The sequence below is a fragment of the Tachypleus tridentatus genome, chromosome 13, assembly GCF_004210375.1.
Source record: "Tachypleus tridentatus isolate NWPU-2018 chromosome 13, ASM421037v1, whole genome shotgun sequence".
In the NCBI taxonomy this organism is placed as follows: Eukaryota; Metazoa; Arthropoda; class Merostomata; order Xiphosura; family Limulidae; genus Tachypleus; species Tachypleus tridentatus.
Genome location: NC_134837.1, coordinates 150,696,463 through 150,718,579, shown reverse-complemented (window position 1 = coordinate 150,718,579; position 22,117 = coordinate 150,696,463). Strand labels below are relative to the sequence as shown.

Sequence of the window (22,117 nt, the reverse complement as noted above, 5' to 3'; positions counted from 1 at the left end):
GAATTTGCGGAAAGAAAAATACCTCAAAAACAACAACCTTAGGTTTCGTTTTTGAAAATAAACTATGAACCTATTTTAAATCCTGGCTTCCTTATGAATTATGATTTTTTATTCTTCCTTCACTGGGAAGAGTAAGTAAACACTTAAGAAAAATATTTAGCTCGTCTTATAGTTATGCATGAATGAATACCAGTTCTGGCGAACAGTATAAGTCTAGCTCTGTTTCCTCCCACATCACCATTTTACCTCCACAAATATTGAAATTTCAAATCTAGACATGTATGCAGTATTATATTAAATTTGCGATAACGTAAACTTAATATATTTTTATGAATGTTATACCGTATTCACATTATGACATTGATGTATGAAATATAGTACAAACAAAATGCAATATTTTATTTATAAAGTATCGAAAGAAAAACAAATCCACTTCCAGGATTCGAAACACCCTGAGAAAAAAAAAGTAGAATAAAATACACTCGCTTAGTTAATTTTAATCTAATTTTACACAGAGAGTATTATAATGTTAGCCCTCCTCCTTTCACGCAGCCTGTTTCAGTTTTTATGGTAGACAACATAATTTTATTGTATAGGTGAGGCCTACTATTTGCTTTTTCGCTCTTTTATGAGTGAGGTTAAATACATAAGTGCTAGTATATATATATATGTAATTAATTATCTATTAATAAATAGGCTTGTCTACTGTAATGATAATAAAAATAGGTACAATTTTCAGGTTCAACTTATCTTGCGCGAATTAAAAAAACAAACTTACACACACCTTCATCCCTAATTATCTTAAATACGGTGAAAAAAGCGGATATGGAAGGATGCAAATGTGACTGCTCTGCTCTTCACGAATATCATTTGATTCCCAGAGTTCAAATGTAATTTATTAGTTTTCCGTATTTTTCTGGTAATTGTAGTTTGTTTAATTTAGCTTTAAGTCAAAATTATAATATTTTATTTTTACACTGGTTTTCATTTTCCGCATATCGTAATTTAAAAATTTAATGTTAACTTCTAGGTAGACGTCACGAGTGTCAAAATGTATGAAAATAGAAAAATGTTTGATAAGACGATTCTTTAGAGCAGAGTGATAAATGCGAAGATGTTTTCACATATATTTGGTGATAAATACGAATATAGATTACTAGCAGAACAAAAGAAGCCGGAGAGTATTCGTCAAATATCACTGTAGATTTTCTATATTGATGGGAAGTTCCTCGTGCAAAGTTTCAGAATATACAGTTGCGTTTGTATACATATTGGTCATCATTTTGAAAAGCATAGCTTCATATAAATGTATGTGTATGATACATGCGCATTCTAATCATGCAGTAACATTGAATAATCATGAAATACTAGTGTATTTACTTACAGTCTTTGTTTTGCATGAAACGCTTTAAAATATGTGTTAACCTTACGGACAAATAAGAGTACTTGTGACTTTGTGTATTCCACTTTTTTCGTAACTGTTTCAAACTTCCTTTAGAGTTCGTAAAGTATACTGGTATGGACAAGAACAGTTAGTTTTCTCTCACTAAGTTTTAAAACGCGCGACTTTCTCTGGCTAAAGATGTTTGCACAATCCCTTTCATATATAAGTACTCATGACTCGCGGTTAAATGGCAATGAAGAGAGAAGGGGCGCGCAAAAGTTACACAGACAAGTTTTGATTGGGGTCCTGAGTTGCTCGCTGGTTGGGTAAGAAATGTCTTGCTGCGCAGAAAAAGGTTAGAATACTTTACTAAGTTTCTGTATTTTTGATTTTCACTTTAAAAAGTTAGAGTAGCATGTAAAATAATACTTTTTATCCAAATTTTGCATGAAATTAGTCGTAAAGACATTTTTTTGAGATATTTGTATATCATGTAGAACATGCAGGTTTCTTTGGCGCGCTCCACAGTGGCTCAGCAGTAATCGTAAGGATTTATAACGTTAATACTCGTATTATTATCCATTGTGGACAGATAACGGATAGCCAGTCCTATAGCTTTGTGCTTAATAACAAACAAACTAATGATCGTTTATGGTTAATTTCTATCATATTAAATGTTTGTGTTCTCGTGTGATGCATGGAGAACTGTGTTGTCGAGTCTGTCATGTTTCTTCCTTAGTTTCTTTTCGTGGAACAAAACTTTGAGCATGTATTAATCATGTGTCACAACGGGCACAGATCACAGAAATTTTAAGTCACGATCACACATTCAGTTTTTAAGCTTATGTATAAGGTGCATTGAAGTAGATGACCAAACATTCAAATACAGCTCGGCTGGATGCTTTGCAACGTCTCACAAACTTTATTTAGATTGGTAGAATTCTTTACCGGGAACACCACCAATGTGACGCCGAAAAGTCAAAGGCTTTCCGACAGTAAAATCTGGCGATCAAGTTCTAAAATGTATCTTTGCTCTGATACAACCGAGCTGACTATTGTTTTCCAGAACGATAAAACAAAGTTATAAGAAAAATGTTTACCTATCTTAAAAAGTACATTGTTGCTCACGTGACAATAAGAAAATACCATTCTTAAATGGGTTCTTATATGCTTAATGTTAAATTTAAGTTTGTTTCTGTTTAAAACATAAATCGGTGTTTGTCCAATATAAATACACAACAAACGGACAAAGAGAATCAGTTATATTCGGTATATCGCATATAAAAGCCGCTAAAGTTCTAGTTCTCTCAACAGGTGGGCTTTTTTTTTTTTTTTTTTCTGTTTTGTGAAATTATGTTGATGGTTTTGTGAGAAAATTCTTTGAAAAAATCGTTTAAGATGTTGTTTTTAGGTGTTTCTGGAAAATATAAATTTGTAATTTTACCTGGGAAGTTTGGCTGTTGGATGTCAATAAAATTATCTAAGTTGTCTTCTTTCTGTTGGTTGTTTTTGGTTGTTTCCTTGTTGTTGTTCTCTGTAGAAAGTATCACAAGTCTCCTGGCTAGGTCTTCTAGACATGTCTACTTTCAACAGAGAACAACAACAAGGAAACAACCAAAAACAACCAACAGAAAGAAGACAACTTAGATAATTTTATTGACATCCAACAGCCAAACTTCCCAGGTAAAATTACAAATTTATATTTCCCAGAAACACCTAAAAACAACATCTTAAACGATTTTTTCAAAGAATTTTCTCACAAAACCATCAACATAATTTCACAAAACAGAAAACTAAAAAACAACCTTACAAAAAGGTGGGCTTATTGTGTCCAGTTGTAGAAAAGGAAATAATTTACACACAACTACAGAAATATTACATATACTTTATATACACACCTGATATTTCCATTTGAGAGTCATGCGTAGAGTAAAATGATGTTCATGTATGTGGTTTGTAGTGAAACAATCAGACTTATAACTTTTCTTTCATATTAAATTCATTTTTGCCCTGGCCTCAGCTCTTTTATTCACTGTCGCTAGAGTTCAGACCCATAAACTCACATGTAGTACTAAACAATTGTCTTAATGCATGAATTTGTTTTCCCATTTATCGTTTACACACAGAGTGTGTGCTTTCTTATAGCTAGACCACATCCGATTATCTGCTGTTTCCACCGAAAGGAGTTCGAACCCCTGATTTCAACGTTATAAATCTGATAAATTACCATTGTCCCACCAGGGACGTTACTCTAAGAAAAAAATCCTACTATGTAATTTCTTATTACTATCCAAGTTTGCTCTTTTTGTTTTGGAGATAGATATAAAGTATTATTTTTCTAATATTTGATAAATAAACAGACAGAAGATCGAGTCTGTTTTAATGTTGAAACAATTCTGTGATATTTCATGCTGTCTGTACTATCAACATTGTTTAATTAAATCCTTTAATACGGTTTTTTATTTGATGTAGTAAACAACATTTATTTGTTTAGCAGAGAATAATTAATTTCATTCGTTTGTTTTTGGAATTTCGCACAAAGCTACTCGATGGCTATCTGTGCTAGCCGTCCCTAATTTAGCAGTGTAAGACTAGAGGGAAGGCAGCTAGTCATCACCACCCACCGCCAACTCTTGGGTTACTCTTTTACCAACGAATAGTGGGATTGACCGTCACATTATACGCCCTCACGGCTGGGAGGGCGAGCATGTTTAGCGCGACGCGGGCGCGAACCCGCGACCCTCGGATTACGAGTCGCACGCCTTACGCGCTTGGCCATGCCAGGCCTAATTTCATTCAAAGACCACAGTCGCCTTGTCACTTTTTATTAAAAAAAATTAATTCAGTCAAACTTCTTAACAATAGATTAGTTTGACTAATTTATATTAAAAATAATTCAGTCAAACTTCTTAACAATATATTATTATTGATAGACATTCTGCCACAATTACTGGTGTTTTGCTATGTTGTTGGCTTACGAACTGTAATGCTGTATTACTGAAATCAGAACACGAACCTTGTGTTTCATATAATAGCTTGTAAACACTCTAACGTGTGTTATATTTATAAAAAGTAAATACAATAGGTTTATAACACAATAATCTGGTTCTAATGTCTGTGGTAGGCAGAGAACAGATAGTTCATTGTCTATCTTTGCACTTAATAAAACACAGCTTTCAGTAGTGTTGTGAAATACTGAGATACTTGTTTCGACTGTTTACTACTATCAATGCTGAATGACACCGATTGCTAAATCTTTGTTAATTGAGCCAAACCTTATCTAAGTATCGTGTAAACAATATTTAACTGTTCCATATGCTGTCAACTATTTACTCTAACTGATCTGTTCCTAAGTAATTTTCCATCACGTGCAAACCTTGTGATCTTATGTTTATATTAATACTCTCACGGAATGCAAACAAGTTTCTTGATTTTATATAGAGGTTAGCTAATTAAACATGTTTTTTGTTATTTTTTTCAGCAGGGTAGTGGTAGACTAGTGAAAATATTGCCCTTTCCCTATATATAAATGCAATTACGTTCTCATTTGTATAAGTTCTCTGAACTCTATAGATTCAAACTACTAACTGTCTCGTTGCAATATAATTATAGCTTTTAAAACAATTAACGGTTAAAAAACTTTAATACTAATTTCAATACTGAACTTCTATTTTTATGTACTCGAAATGTACGATAAATTATAATTATATATATACATATATTACTGTTTAACCAAGGACCAGGGTACTAAGACAGCACTGAAAATACAGAAGGAAAAAGTACATTTATTAACCTACAAAATAATAAATAACAAATTAAATCGATAACTGAATCGTGGGCCGTACGTTATAAAAGTGATAGTCAATTATTACAATTCGGTTCAAACTAAATAGTTTAAAAGTAAGTTGTGGGTGTTATTGACTAGTTACTGTTTCTCAGCCCAAAATTAGAGACTATCAGTGTAGATATTCGGTAAAAACAACAACGACGATAGAAAGAATATGGATAATTTAATTTAAATATAACCAATCTAAATGCCATGACAAAAATAATAATATAATTAATAAATATATTAAGTTAGTTAACGACAAAATGTTATAAGGTATACAACTCGTAACAATTATACCAACAGCTTAAACTAGTAGGATAAACTGCTAATGGCTCACTATTACCTTCAACAAACTATTAACAAAAACTTCTGAATAAAAGTAAAGAAAACTGTATATTTAACATAGGAATCAAAGACATTATATCTACTATATCTGTCATTAACAAGGTCATTCCCCTAACACGAGGGTTAGCAGAAGTTTATACGTTATATTTATATCAACAAACTTGTTCATAACAATTGATACAACAGCGTGAGGTGGAATAAGTAGTTAAAATATGATTTTCATCTATTTGATTTATGTTAGAATAGACCAGAATTAGAATAGGGATTTTTAACATTATATTTATTTTGCATTGTATATCTTAATTAAACTTGTTCATAATTTAGAAACACCATTAAAAATTTAGTTCAGACATGAAATTTCTGAAAGGTAGATATGTTTAGTGAAACGTTTGAACTCGTTCTTTCTTGATGACAAGAAACCCACTTGAAACAAAAATGCATCTCAGTACGTGTGGTAAAACTGTTAAAGTTTTATTGATAACCAGAGGACAACGTTTTGACCTTCCTAGGTCATCTCAGTTCATCAACCTGAAGAAATGAGAAGTTTATAACTTCAAAATCAAAAGTGAGTTTTATAAAAAAAATAATATAAACTTAAACTTGAATATTTCATTAGCAATATAGTAAAGAAAACTTTTTTTCCAGTTTAAGTTTACGTAAGTTTGAGTGCTTTAAGAAAATCTTCATAATTATATACAAGAATGTCACCAATAAGCACAAGCATGGCTGTATTACATATAGTGAATGAACTTCGTTCAGCCATCGAGAAGGTCAACGACACACAAATGAAGGCCACATTCAGAGAAAAAATTAATACCGTGCTACGACTATTGCAATAGTTTCTAGTCTTGCATAAGTAACCCTAATACACCATGAGAACTTCAAGTTATACGAAACCTTGAGATAACTAATAATATGGTAGTCTATTTAAAATTTGTCATGCAAGAAACGAGCGTTCGGAGAAATACAGCGGAAGTGGCATACCTAACAAATATAACTTTTTTTTTCTTGCTGCTACATGCCTGAGATAAAAACCTTAAGTTTAGGTATTTTAGAAAAATAGTGTATTAGGATTAAATGTGAGTAACATTAGCAAACTCATATCGTATTGATCACTATTATGAGTTAACAAGAACAATGCTTTTAAACATAGTCAAACTATGCGTTAACGTGAGTAACATTAGCAAACTCATATCGTATTGATCAGTATTATGAGTTAACAAGAACAATGCTTTTAAACATAGTGGTTTTATATTTCATGGACTAGAGTATTTAGTAGCCAGCATGAGTGTGGTTAATGTTTCCTAACTATAGGTTCAACATGTTCAGACTGACCTTGCGTACTTGAGTTTATATGACACACATGGGGCAGTAAGTTTGGAAATATATTCTCGGAAAAACAGTGAAACTCTCTTTAAGTATGAAGATCATTGCATGTTTTGAAATGTGTTGCATACTGAGCAATATATATAAATATTTTTAAAAAATAATTTTATATTTGTGTTTGTTTTAACACAAAGTTACACTAAAGGTTATCTATTCTGTGTCCGCGTTGAAGATCGAACTTGGAGAAAAGGGAAAGAAGTCATTCAAAGAAATAGACTCTACACATGATATTAAAGTGAAAATATAAAAGTTCGATAAATTCACTGTTCTCTTGTTTATGAACGTCAATATGATTTTCTAACATTTAAATCTTAAACATATTCTCATATATTATTTGAAAGTCGATTTTTCAAATACTTATATAACATATGAATACCAGACAAAAATCGTGTTTTATTATCTACTACCATGATATATAATAGATAAATATATATCGTCTTGATAAAAGACTTCGAGTATTATTACGTCTTTTTTATGTAATCTAAGCATACAACGACAGTTCATGTATGTGTTATAACGCTATATTTACACCCTTTTGTTGTAAACAGCTTCACTTAAGTTATAAAAGAATTCTGAAATCTGAAGTAAGAAAGTTATGAGAAAACCTAGTAACGAATCCATTTTTCTGAGAAGTGCTGATAAATAGTTGCGGTTTTATCATTACAAGTCTATGACTTTCAATGATATGCCCACTCTGAATTCTCGGTTACTCTCCGCTGATTTAATAGTATGATATGATATGATACGTTACTCTTGTAACGCTCTCACAGCCCAAACTGCGAAGCGCATTTTGTCATAAAATGTCGCGAACCCCGAATCCTTGTTTTTACAATCCGAACGCGTCAACTATTGGTCCACGCCTGAAACGAGTGTGTAAGTAACGCGTTAAACTATTGGCTGCTTTAAGTGGGTAATTTCCAAAAAGAAAAATGAATAAATGCAATTTTAGAATATTTTTAAATACAGCAACATAATGAGCTACTTGCATTCTGTACATCGAGACGAATTTGAGTGTTATGAATCCTTAACCTTACCACTGACCCATCGATTGATATGAAAATAATATAAATAATTACTCAGTCAGTGAAGATCACATATATCAGTTTTGCTTCAAGTAACGTAATGCTTTCTAAATAATGTACAATGTATTGTTTTCCTGAGAACAATGTCTAGTATGGTAGAAAAAATAGGAGTACGTAACCGTAAAACCTAAATGAAAAATCACAGGATATATTTGATTAGGTAAATATTAAAATGTTAAAAATCACGGTCTGACAAGTTGCGTCAAGGATCCACTCTTACGCTGACTTTTAAGATGGTTGGATAATTCATATGCGAAATTCTCATAATTACTATCTGGAATGTCAAAACAAAAGAGACATACTTCATATAACAGGTGTTAGACGACTAGAACGGATGTGCGTTAATTCATACAATGTGATTATCAGTCTAAACCCGTTGGAAACATTTGGTCAACTAAAATATATTGTGTAGAGAAAAAACAAAAGTGTTTAGGTATCATCCATGCTTTTACTGCACAGTAATGTTTCATGGATATGTTGATTAGTGTCTAAGCTTTCTTAGCAGTTTCTATTTAAGTTTCAATTGAGTGTTTACATTATTGGTCCCAGTGCTGTATATAAAGCTACTGATCGAAGTAAACAAATTTATCAAAACTTCTAACAATAATAAATATTTTGTTGAGAGAAAAATGATGCAGCTACTTTTTAAACTTAATTATCCTAAAAAAAATTAAGGTTTTGACTTACTCCACTTGGGAGTTTAAAACATGCAAAGTAATATTTTGCAATAATAATTTTTAATTCAGAAAGATGTATAGAAAAACGTTTTACACCATTCTTCTATACTTGGTGAAAAGGAACAAGGACAGTATGGAATGATCAGGCGATCAGGGCACTCAACTCGTAATCTGAAGATCGCGGGTTCGAATCCACAACATACCAAACGTGTTCGCCCTTTCAGCACTGGGGGCGTTATTACGTAACGATCAATTCCGCTATTCGTTGGTAAAAGAGTAGCCCAAGAGTTGGCGATGGGTGGTGATAACTAGCTGCCTTCCCTCTAGTCTTGCACTGCTAAATTAGGGACGGCTAGCTCAGATAGCCCTCGAGTAGTTTTGCGCAAAAGTAAAAAAATAAACAAATTGTATGGTACTGTTTGCGAAAATATTCTATGGAGAATAAGTACAAAAGGTTAGTCATTTGAGAGTTCTGTAAAAGTTCATTCAGTGGTGATAACTGCAAGATAAGTCGTTGTGTCGTGGATACTGTGCTTAGCAACAATATATTTTGTTCACAGTTAATTCCCGTTCACAGTTAATAGTAGAATACTACCTTTGGATTCGTCACAACTTTATACAAAAAAGAGTAGCCGTATAACAAGGTTGCCGAAACATATGAATCGAATAAATAAAACACTTTGAATAAATCTCAATAAAAGTGGAAATTTTCGCAGAACTTAGAATAGCGACAGGTTTCAAAACCACACCCTAGATTAACTTAGATCAACTTCCTCCTTTATAAAGTAAAGTTTCCAGTTAATTCTAAGACTCCATGAGTTAAACAAAGAAGAATACATTAAAACGTGTCAATCACCACACTACATTTGCCATATCCACTGCGGACTAAAGCGCGCAAGAATTTTGTAGAAATTTCTACAAACTCGCGTAATTCTTATAAAAAGCGGCTAGCCGTGAGAGGAAAGTGAATATAATTGGACAGCTACAGTCAGTACGCTACACGCCTAGGAAGTTACAATTGGGATTAAGGCCTATTAATCGGAAAAATACAGAATTGGACCAGAAACTCTTATAGATTTCGAACACTACAAACCGTTCAACTTCAGTTAATTACATCTGACTTTATTCTTTCTACGAGGCCATTAAATATCTTTCTTAATAAAAAGGGAGCTTTAATCGATGTGGGACCAACCGAACTGACTAGCTTAAGCGAGGTACAACAGTTACAACTCAGAATTAATTTCTTCGTTGTGGATTTGATCATCGATAAAACGTTCAGTTCTAGACCTGATATAAGACTCAGTATAGTTTCTAAATTTATAAGACTGTTGTATATAAACCACCATTTGTAATAACTATTAGTAATAGCCGGTATTATAAATTGTATTGATTTTGTGCTTGTATATTAAAATATAATTGCGTTATAAAAGGAAATTGTATCAATCTTGTTGACAAATAAATTCCATATTGTATCAATCTTGTTGACAAATAAATTCCATACAGTTAATTCAATTTCAAATTTGCAGTTACTTGAAATAGTAATACGTTAACATACGTAATGTAATAAATCGAAGACTCGTCCGAAATAAATAATAATAATACGTAACACTGCAATTGCTTCAATCAGTGCCAGTTATTAAAGTTACTAAGCGTTACTTTCTGTTATCTTACCAAACATTTATACCCCTGTACACCCTAGCCATATTTTTACACGTAACGAGAATGAAATTCACTTCTTCTTTGTGGGTATTTAGAATTTAGATATCCAGGATGGTCAGGTGCAAAAGACCTATTCCTCCATCCCTAACTTTCATTCAAGGTACTACTATGTTGTAGTTGTAGTGCTTTAGGACCAGAGTAATCCATAGTACTCTGGCCATTTTCAGGGCAATGTCGATATTGTGTCCTGAGTTGTTTTTTATTTTTATTTTATTTTTTCATTTTTTTATTTTTTGTAATAATATTGAGAAATGTTTCTTTTTATATTTATAAATCTTAATACAACACACACACATGCGCACGCACACTTCTTCTGCCGGAGCTGACCTCACCTAAAAAAGTTGTTGCCACTAGATTGTTCACTGGAAGTGAACGTTTTTCAGTCATGTACTTGTCAGACATCTCTTGTTGAAAATTTTAAAAATGTAACCATGTTAAAAAGAACAAGTAAAATATAAATGTAATTAATCACGTTATCTATGCATTTTGAATATGGTATTTCGAAGTTTTCCTGAAGTAAAACGTTTGTTAGAAAAGTTAATCATGAAAAGTTAATATATCATTTTTTAAAAAAAAGAAACAATTTCCTGTTAGAAGTTTCAATTAGATACTTACCCGTATGAAGTTATGGAATGGAATATACAATTACATTAGCGCTAGGTACACAATAATAATATAACAAAATGTTTTTACTATATTAAAATAAAGTTACATTTTAAAAAATGGAGAAGGTGATGATGACACAATTTCACTTGTTTGATATGTCATGAACCCTGCATTTATATATGAAATATTATTTTTTGCGAATACACCTTTAAAGTATAATGATTCCTCAGTTGGCAGAGCGCATGTGTGGGTAAACGTCTGTGTCGATATGAGTTAAACTGTAACACACAAGTTATATAAACTGTAAAACCACGTATACGATATAAACTATTGTCTGTTTATACTTATCAATTCTCTGAAACTTCTAGCGGTTTTTCACGAGTTGTTATCACTGTGATAATTACCACACACACAAAAAGCAAATTTTACTAATATCTGTCAAAAGATACATGAATATTGATTATAAACTCTTACCAGCAGTACGTTCGTTTGTTTACCTTTTCCAGAAAGTGATAAATCGTCTAACATGAATCTGGTGTTATCTGTAAGTTTGAACTTCTAGAGATCAGAATACACGGATAACATGCGTATGTGACAGGAGGTTGAGTTGATGTTCTTGGAAAAAAGGTTTAACGAAGTTTTCGATCTTACAACTTCAAGAATTAATAAACTACTACAGATCTGAAATAACGAAAAACAATATACCCATTGTTACCCATGTATGTTGATTATAGTTAATTAAAAAGTAACTTACAGAATATTTGTTGGATGTTTCTATGGTTTTATAAAATAATATATTGTGTAAGAAACATAAAAAGTGTGCCACTTTAACTTTCTAGGATTTTATAAACATATTATATTGCGTAGGAAAGAGCGAAAGTGTGTTATTGGAAGTTTCTAGGATTTTACAAAGTAATATATTTTGTTCGAAATAGAAACTGAGATAGTGGTTAATGCTAAGATATTATAATACTAATATACTGTGAAGAAAACTGATAAATATGTTAGAAGATATTTCTAGGATTTTATAAACATATATTGTTTTGTAAACATAGAAAGTGTGTGAAATAAACTTTTTAGTCCCAAATTACTTGAGTTAAATCTTGAAGCAAATTTATGACATAAATGACAACTTCAAAGCAGCGCAAACAGCAAAACAACCAACAAAGTTTGCTAATTATCTTATTTCTAGTAGTTACGAGAGCATACATGTAGGTTGCTACAGCAGGATCAACTGGTTCAGTAACCCGAGTTTAGAAGTGTTATTTTCATGTTTTTTTTTATATTACGATGTATATTCCGGGCATGTGTTTCTCAGATTTTTGTTGTTTGTTAATGAAATAATTATGTTTGATACTTTTACGAAGTTTTCGTTGCATTCCTCTTCAACCTTTGAGTAACGCTAGTGTTATTCAAGTAGCCTTTAAAATATAAAAAAACACAACAAAACTAGAGTACTCTTGAAAATAGTTACATAATTATAAGCAATTCGTGATTTTTAACATTAGTTCCATAACAGATCTGGTAATATATTTACTATAAACTGTATCATACTTTAGTTACGAGAAAACTAAGATAGCGAACAACACCACTTTAGATTGTGTCACAACGAAAGGAGTTCGTGAACACTGACCAGTTAGATAAATTATTTATTAAAAATAGAAAATGTTTCTTGCCACTTGTCATCTTTAATGAATTTCAAAATATCAACTTCGTAACTGATATATTGTGTGGGTAAAGAAACAATATCTACTTGCGTAAACTGAGTCAAACTACCAGGACACGGTCTGTAAAAAATGACAGTTATACGATACTGATTTTATAGGTCCATAAGTCTAATGTTAATGAGTATATATCAATAAATACATCAACCCTTATTTCCTTCCTATGTCATCAAGAACTGTGAATTTTTGTGCTAGTCCTCCTTAATTTAGCAGTGATAACTTAGAGGGAAGGTAGCTAGACAACATCACTCACTGCCATCTTTTGAGACACTGTTTTCCAATGAATAGCAACTGACTATCACCTTATAACGCCTCCAAGTCTGAAAAAGTAAGCATTTTTAATTACAAGCATTCGAACGCGCTACCCTAATATTATGAGTTGAGCGACCTAATCAGCGAGCCATGTCAGGCCGGTAAGAAGAGGCGTATCCTTTCGTCTTGAACTTTTCATTATACTTATTTTAATAAAAGGCTTACAGCGCTGTTTGCTTTCTTATAGAATCCAGATATTCTTGGACTTGTATCTGTATTCAGCTATAGTAACTTTATGGTCATAATTACCAGCGATCACGGCAGAAAGTTACCCTGATTGGTAACAATTAACATTTAATTTTACAATATGTGATTTGTTTACTAAGCCTTTCATTTGAAATTGGATTATGCCACCATTGACTGAAATAATAGCTTGGACTTTTGTTTTATTGTAGTTCAATTGCAAAGATTGTGTCCTACAGATGTAATCACAGAATTGCGGTGCCAAGTCCGACATACAAATGCAGCTTAAACATGCTTCTATCAATTACAAGCCACTCATGGTGTAGGCCAAGAAAACGAAATAAATTCAGTGTCATCGCATCCTCTATGAACCAGTGTTGGAAATTATTAGTGCAGAGAACAGTTGTGTTATTATTTTAAAAGGACCTCTTTCCGTTAATATGACGATGTAACATCATCAGCAACAACATCGGGTTATACCTGGGTTGTTTCCTCTTCCAAATGAGTCAAAGAACCCAATTTTTGGCTAGAAATAGTTCCTTAAACTAGTACATCTTCAATAGCTTTTACAGTTCAGAAAATTCATTAAAATAAAAGTTAGGTATTTATTTTTTGTACTATCTGAGCAGAAAGAAATGAAAATCAGAGCCATTCATCAGCCGTTATCAACGTCTTCTTCTTCTCTAAATACACTGAATCACGACCTTCTAGTTTACAGTTAATGTAAATATCTTTATTTATGCTTACTGATTTCCCTATGGATGGAAACAGTCGAAATCTAATACTGTTGAAAGAATAGATCAGGTCAGACTCCTATTGCAGTTCGCTCCTCAGCAGCACAACGTCGTGTTTGTGAAAATACGACGCTAGAATCCGGTTTTCGATACCCGTGGTGAGCATGGCACAGAAAGCTTATTGTGTAACTTTGTGCTTAATTACAAACAAACAAAATATTGCAGTTTATAAACCTGTTAAAAGATCCTTCCTCTCGGCCAGCTACCACTCATTAAAGGTGCCATTTTTTTCCAGCAACAAATAAAAATATACTTTTCTGTTGCCACTGTTAACAGTTAGCCTGAGAGATAAATGTTTAATAAGGATACCTCTGATACATCTCTGTGTTATAATATTCAAGTTATTGTTCAGTTACTTTCATTATGAACTTATTTTCATATGTAAATAAATTGAGTTGACTTTTTTTATAAATGTTTTGGATGCCTTAATAAAGTATACCTCTAAAATATAAAAAAATAATAATTATAATTCCATATCTTAACGTAAATGATCTTTTAAAAAGTGTTATTGAATAAGATGTTAATGTAAAATATTGAATCGAACTCCTGAGTTTAGCGTCGTAAATCCGTAGACTTACCGCTGTACTAGCGGGTGGCATGATGTAAAGAGAGCCTCAAAAGAAATTTCTACAAAAATGGTAAAAATAGGGGCATCTTATGTAATACAAAGATTCTATGGCTAAGTTCAAAACCTCAAAACTGAGACATTATCTTTCCTAATTTAAAACTTATAGCCAAAAGAAGTTTAATCAGTCAGCAATTTTCGGCACTTTTGTAGCTACTCTTTACTGGATAATTGGATTTACAGTCACTTTTATAAAGCGCCCATAGCCGGAAATGTCGAACGTGCTCATCAGAATGTCTCGGGTTCGAGCCTTAGACCTTCTGAGCCGTAGATCGCTACACTAAAGATTAGGCTATACCAAACCCTGTGGTATAACTGCCTAAGAATGGATTAAATTTTATACATTTGTAATTGTGGATTTAATTCTTGTTTCATTGTTTTCCTGTAGCTGGATCCTTACTTCATTTTAAAATAACATAATTTTTATACTCTTATTTGTTTACTTTTTATGTTAAGTATAAAATATGTGCTTTATCTTCAGAAACTGTCCTGTGTCTATCCATTTGTATTAAGCGCTATCTTTCGGGTTAAACTGGAATTAAAATATATTTAAGTACGTATATTATACATGTTTAGTATTCATTAAAAATTTATATATATTTATCGGAATAACAAAGACAGATACCCACAAATTAGGCATGTAAGCTACAGAAATATTATAACAATAGTCCAAGACGTCTAGAGACTAGATCCGTTGACGCGATCAGGAAGGTAGTACACAAAAAGTTGCTGTTTTAAAATATTTTTGAATTGTTATGTTGGAAATGTTATAAGCGTATTATTAGTATGTATTTGTATAATATATTGTAACCAGTACTTTGAAGGATCGGGGTTTTTGCTTAGTGTTCTAATAAGGTGGTTTCTAATAGTACTGGATAGTATATTAAATGAAATAGATTTTAGCAATATCTACATCTGGTGACAATAGTATTAGAAAATATAGAAAAACAATTTATTGCAAAAACTAATGAATTGATCTAGAAATATGTAAGGTTATAAAAATACAATGTCAAAACAAAATATTTGAATCTTATGACACTGACATCATATCTTTAAAATTGTTGCATTTAATCAACTTGTTAAGTTAGTCCACCAATCTTTTAGTTTTACCCACAAATAAACCGTTTGCAATCTTTATTTATTTTTTTGTTAAAAACTTTTCATTCGATTACCATTTCTTAGTAGATTAACTTGAAACTTCACAAGGTTATATCTTAGTTCGATATGCCTAGATAACTTTTTTTTTTCTCTATTTTAAAGAATTGATGGTGCAAAAGATCAAACAACACAAAAATGTATATTTTGGGCTTCTTTGCTTTTGTTTGTTTGTTTGGAAATTTCGCACAAAGCGACTCGAGGGCTATCTGTGCTAGCCGTCCCTAATTTAGTAGTGTAAGACTAGAGGGAAGGCAGTTAGTCATCACCACCCACCGCCAACTCTTGGGCTACTCTTTACCAACGAATAGTGGGATTGACCGTCACATTATACACCCCCACGGCTGGGAGGGCGAGCATGTTTAGCGCAACGCGGGCGCGAACCCGCGACCCTCGGATTACGAGTCGCACGCCTTACGCGCTAGGCCATGCCTGGCCTGGCTTCTTTGCAATTATATCTATAGCAGTCAAGATGCAAGTTCGCACAAATATAAATTTTCATGTGCTCAACAAATTGACATACAGAAAATTTGGATTTGTCAATTTTAAGTCCTTTTATGAGGGTTAGAGGTCACGAAATAATATAACTTTGTAGGAGGTTTATCACTTACTATGCTATATTTTGATCAATTTTCATGGAATTTGGTACAAAGATAATTTTTTATAGATCCCAAGCATTGAAAAGCGAAAATAGTAGACTTGGTTGTTTTTAGTACGTTACACGGAGTCAAGAGGCCACAAAAAGCATAATGTTATAGTTTTTGAAGATTACTCTGCATACTTCGACCAATTTAGATGGAATTTGGGTACAAAGACACTTTTTTAATGAGTCCCATACATACACTTATAAAAATAGGGGATATGCCTATTTTACCATTCTATGTAGTCAGCAAGTTAAATAAGCCCATACTTTTAGAGGTTTTGTGATACAAAGATAGTCTTTGCAGATTCTAAATAGGAATATAGACAATCCTGGAAATGTTGTCTTTTGCGCAATTTTTCAACGGGCAAAATAGTACTTGAGTTTTTGTGTGTGTGTGTTTTCATATAGCAAAGTCACATCGGGCTATCTGCTGAGCCCACCGAGGAGGATCGAACCCCTGCTTTTAGCGGTGTAAATTCGTAGACATTTCGCTGTACCAGCAAGGGGCGGTTTTTTGTGAACTATTTATGTGTATGTTAACCAAATTATATGGGATTTGGTACAAAGATACCATCTTGCAGGTCCCAAGTAGTTATATGGAGAGTTTTCGTATTTTGTGATGTCAAAACTGCTCATGTTGGGATTGTGTAATGAAAAAAATTTGCATTCACTCGCGAATATTCGCCTCTTTGATGAATTATAAATTTTCATATTTTAGTTAAATACAGTTAATAAGATTAATCTTAGAGTGTTGACAGACTTCTAGCTTCTTATAAAATTGATCTTTTATTTATAGGTTGATTACAATGTAGTCCCTGAGATTAAAATTTTGGAAAACTCACTGGAAGTAAAAGTACTTTTTTTGTGTAGTTTCAAAATGCTACCGTGGCGAAAAAAATTCAATTCGAACCAACTAAAGAAAAGAAAGTAATCATTTATATTAAAATTTACACGATTGTATTTTCTCATTTTTCAGAAATTAAGTATGATGAGCTGTGTGATCTGATAAAAGCCAATAAGATTACTTTAATCGACGTACGGACATCTCAGGAACTAAAAGACGTAGGCTTAATACCTGGCTCCCTTAATATACCACGTAAGTTTATATTACATAAATATTGTGTATTTAGAACATAACTACTATTTATCACTGAATAAATGCTATGAGCTAGAGTATTTCTTTAATTACTTTATTATATACGTTGTAATTTTATTATATTGATGAATGAATGTTTGTTGCTTTTTTTTTAAATCGTATTGTAGAACTTTTGATAATAAATGATTTCCTTTATTAGAGATTGACTTTTTTCTCACCTAGAACTGAAGCTGAGCACATTATATTAAAACATTTATTAAGCCTCACCACTTCGTTACAGTCTTTGTCCCCACGTCCGGCTATGCTGTATCTCATGTTCATGAATCTTGACAAAAACCCTGCAGTGTAATTTCCCTTGGAAAATACTCTATCCTACGATTGTCGTGCTACAAGCATACGAATATACCCTACCTGCTTTCCATATGCCATAAAGTATACAAGAACGATAATTTATCAAGTCGCGTTTAAACATTTCTATCGCACAAAAATTTATAGGCTCTGAGTCCGGCGAATTTGATCGGTAGGTATGATCTGATTAGACTTAGCAGGGATTTTGATTTAAATAATCTGACTCTGAATACATTAAAAATTCAAGACCCTATGAAACACGAGTGTTCTGAAAATCATTTTTTTCGCCCAACTTGTAGGAAAGTTTAAATACTCGTTTCACTCTCCATCTGCTTGAGGTATGTGACTATTAAAAGAATATGTATAGGGAATAACTTATGTATACTTGAAACGAGTCGCTTTTACAGAGGAAAATTCTCCTTAGTGATCCAGTATACTGTTGTTTGGGTCAGGTAAACAGTTGTTTTTACTAGTATTTTATTCTTGGATTCTCTCCTGTTATATGACATTGAATTTTGATTACCGCAACTGAAGTACAAATTATTGGAGAGCTCTTTCTAAATGTTCCTGATACCACACATTTGTCCATAGTTCTTGTTGTTTTTTTATTTCATTTAAGCAAGAAGAATATTTCCATATCTTGAATTTCTAAATCTCGATATGAGTATGTCTTTATTCTCTGAATGTGAGGACATTTTGCATCAAGAAAGACTGTTACGTACCCTTACCCAAAGCAGGCAAATTTTGGTGACATCACATTACTTACTGAACGCTAACCAAATTCTAAATGTAATTCTGATACATTTTATTCCACTGCGATTTTATTCAGCTGTGCTATTCAAGTAACTTGCTGATTTACTTGTTCAAATCCATTTTAATATAACGTACTCAACACTCACATAACATCCATATCCCAATGTACTATCTATCATTTCCATTATGATATTTGTTTTGAATTACACCTAATTTTAAAGTAACAGGAAAGAAAAAGGTATACGTATTTCAATTTTGTAAGTTAATTTATTTAATAAATTTTCATCTAGTTTAAACGTGAATTATCATCGCCGAATCTTAAGACTTAACAGTAATAGAGAGAAGTGATGTAAATTGCAATTTTCACTTGTTTTGAACTGTTACAAACATTGAACAACTCGAAATTTATAATTTTATAAGACGAACTGCGTGGTATGATGTATCTTAAGTACTAAAGTTGTCACTGGTAATTTATCTCAGACGAACTTCCCGATTATTGTGTTACGTACGTTACGTATAACGACTTAAAATAGCCTGAAATTTTAATTTAGAATTTACCTGAATGCCGATACATATTAAATTTATGATATTTGCCAACAAGTTTGACCTACACAATTTCCTTCTTAACACAAATATATTTTAATTACAAACAACAATACAATTTACAATAACGATTATTACAAATATTGAATTATACACAAAGATTTTACAAACTTACAGAGAATTAATTTTATGTTGATACGGCTCGACATGGCCAGGTGGATAAGGCACTCGACTCGCTCCCCGCTAGTACAGCAGTATGTCTACGAATTTACAACGCTAAAATCAGGGGTTCGATTCCTCTCGGTGGACTGAGCAACTATTCGTTGGTAAAAGAGTAGCCCAAGAGTTGGCGGTGGGCGGTGATTACTAGCTGCCTTCCCTCTAGTCCTACACTGCTAAATTAAGGACGGCTAGCGCAGGTAGCCCTCGTGTTGCTTTGCGCAAAATTCAAAACAAACCAAACAAACTATGTTGATACACAGGTACATATCACTTAACGGAAAAGCTAGCTACCCCTTCACACGTGAGTTTTTCTGCCTTCGTAGAAATGCTAACGTTCTAAGTTAATTCACTGACGTTAAACGGTTTGTAACGTCCGAAATTTATAAACGTTCCTGGTCAAATAACTGTAGTTCCCAATTAAGAAGCGTTTATCATAGTTATAACTTCTGAGTATGCTAACTGTAACAGACTAACAATATTAAACAGTCCTTTCGTGCGTCGATTTATAAACTTTAAGGCGAGGTTCTCGAAAGTTCATATGGCAACAATACTCGTATTTGCATACACACTGTTGATTTTTACGTTCGAGAACCTTCTACAGATTTAGATAATAGACGAGAATTTCGCAGTACATCTTTAACAATATAAGTTACATGCATTCCAAATATAAATTTAGCTTACACAAATATGGATATATTAGAATAAATACATAACATAATAAAATATGTAACAGTACATCTGTTACAAGGTGTTCTCTTTATTTTTATATGTTCAATTTATCATTCGGAACGACTAACATTTCCTTTGTTATATATATGTGCACAATTTTACTGTTTTTAATAGTTGCTGAAATAGAAGATGCTTTTCATTTGCCACCCAACGAGTTTAAGAAAAAATATGGGTCTTTTCAGCCTTCTAAAACTGACGAGAACGTTATAATAACTTGTAGGTCAGGTCGAAGGGCTGCAGACGCCATACAGAAACTGGAAAAACTGGCCTACAATAAGTATGAAATGATGGTTTATTATTGTTAGTGTAACAGTTAAGAAACACACCACAAGCTATTATAATAGATGACGATAGCATTGGCTTTTTTACTCATGGGTAAACATAGACAGACTAGTAGAAAAAATTAAGGTTTGGTTCCATGTAATATTAGCTTTTCCGTAGTTCATATACAATCAAGTTGATTAAACTGTCATTTTATTATTAATTATTACCATAAATAGTTCGTTTTCTACTTTGCAAACATCAAGAATACTATTAATACCACAGTAGGTGGAAAACAACATTTACATTATAAAACAAGTCATTCTAAAATTTCAAATTAATGTTTTGAAACTTTATTTACTTCTAAATAAATCTATCGTCCACTATTTATAATTTTTAAACTATTTATCGTTGTCTCTTTCAGGATTCGTTGCTACTGTGGTAGTTTTCTCGACTGGGTAGAGAAAGGTGGAAAGGTTGTTTTTCCATAATGGTCTTCGTTTCAAAAGAAATTTTGTCATTGTAATTACTCTGATGTACTATTTGTCTTTATCATCAAGCTATTAATGAAAAGATACTATGAAATTTAGTTTTGATACTTGTCTTCTCTTAATTTTTAATTTTCAGTCAGATGGATGTAAAATCGTTCTTTTTTAAAACTGATCTATCTGTAAGTCAAACAGCTTGCTTGATGAGAACATTTGATGAAGTTATTTTCAAAGCATATAAGATCTCTTCTTTGCCAGAACTAGTCTCACATTGTACCCATATTAAAGTTTCAGTAAGTTTTTCTTTAGGCATCATTGGAATTAAACAATAAAATAAAAAAAAACAATGGAATTTAGTACCAACTTCGTGATTAAAACAAAAAGAAGAAGCAACACTGAGTTCTGATGAGTACCAACATGTTTTCACTATCTGTCTGGACTTACACTAGCATTAGCATGTTTCATGTTTATGGTCTTGTTATACTTTCGATTTAAAAAACGCTCATTTAGAAAAGTTTAAACCATTACGACTTTTAATGATTTTTCTCAAACCCTAGCCTAGTAATGCAGATGCTATACAATTATCTCTTTCCTGCAAGTCAAACTAATTGTCCTTAATGACGAGACACCAACTTGAAATAAAATTGTATTTCAGAACGGCTGGTATGGTTATTAACACCTTTTCCCCGTCACACCGAACATGCTCGCCTTTTCAGCCGTGGGGGCGTTATAATGTGACAGTCAATCTCACTATTCGTTGATAAAAGAGTAGACCAAGAGTTGGCGGTGAGTGGTGATGACTAGCTGCCATCCCTCTAGTGTTACACTGCTAAATTAGGGACGGATAGCGCAGATAGCCTTTGTGTAACTTTGAGCGAAATTAAAAACAAATAAACAATTAATATTTTCACTAATAAAACAGAGAACAACGTTTTCACCTTCCTAGGTCATCTTCAGGTTAAACTGTATTGCTGTTGGAGGGATAGAACGCAGCGAGAGGATTTTGTATTCAGAATTAGCTATTTTAGTTTGTTTATGTGGACATGTTTAAGTTTCACTCTATATGTTACTCAGTTGGCATGTAAAGGTTTGATTTCATGTAATTTTAGCTTTTCCGTAGTTCATATAAAGTCAAATTGGTTAAACTGTCATCAGTTTCAATACTTTTGCTTTAATCAGTGAATAGCATGTTACAACAAGTCTCTCGGAAGTA

At 32.5% G+C, this 22,117-nt stretch overlaps 1 protein-coding gene across 1 annotated transcript; it reads left to right on the top strand.

Annotated features, from left to right (window-relative positions):
• The first annotated feature begins 1,584 nt into the window (after window positions 1–1,584).
• Window positions 1,585–21,005, top strand: LOC143237075 (rhodanese domain-containing protein CG4456-like). The gene is made up of 4 exons (XM_076475922.1): window positions 1,585–1,739; window positions 17,441–17,560; window positions 20,270–20,432; window positions 20,841–21,005. The coding sequence occupies exons 1-4, from the start codon at window positions 1,718–1,720 to the stop codon at window positions 20,905–20,907; spliced, it is 372 nt and encodes a 123-aa protein (XP_076332037.1). The 5' UTR covers window positions 1,585–1,717; the 3' UTR covers window positions 20,908–21,005.
• Window positions 21,006–22,117: the final 1,112 nt, after the last annotated feature.

What these genes read in the sequence shown, in the direction of transcription:
- LOC143237075 (XM_076475922.1), top strand. Translation starts at nt 1,718, where the DNA reads ATGTCTTGCTGCGCAGAAAAAG. An exon ending in GTCTTGCTGCGCAGAAAAAG is followed by an intron (nt 1,740 to 17,440) that starts GTTAGAATACTT and finishes CTCATTTTTCAG; the next exon opens with AAATTAAGTATGATGAGCTG. An exon ending in GAAAAACTGGCCTACAATAA is followed by an intron (nt 20,433 to 20,840) that starts GTATGAAATGAT and finishes TGTCTCTTTCAG; the next exon opens with GATTCGTTGCTACTGTGGTA.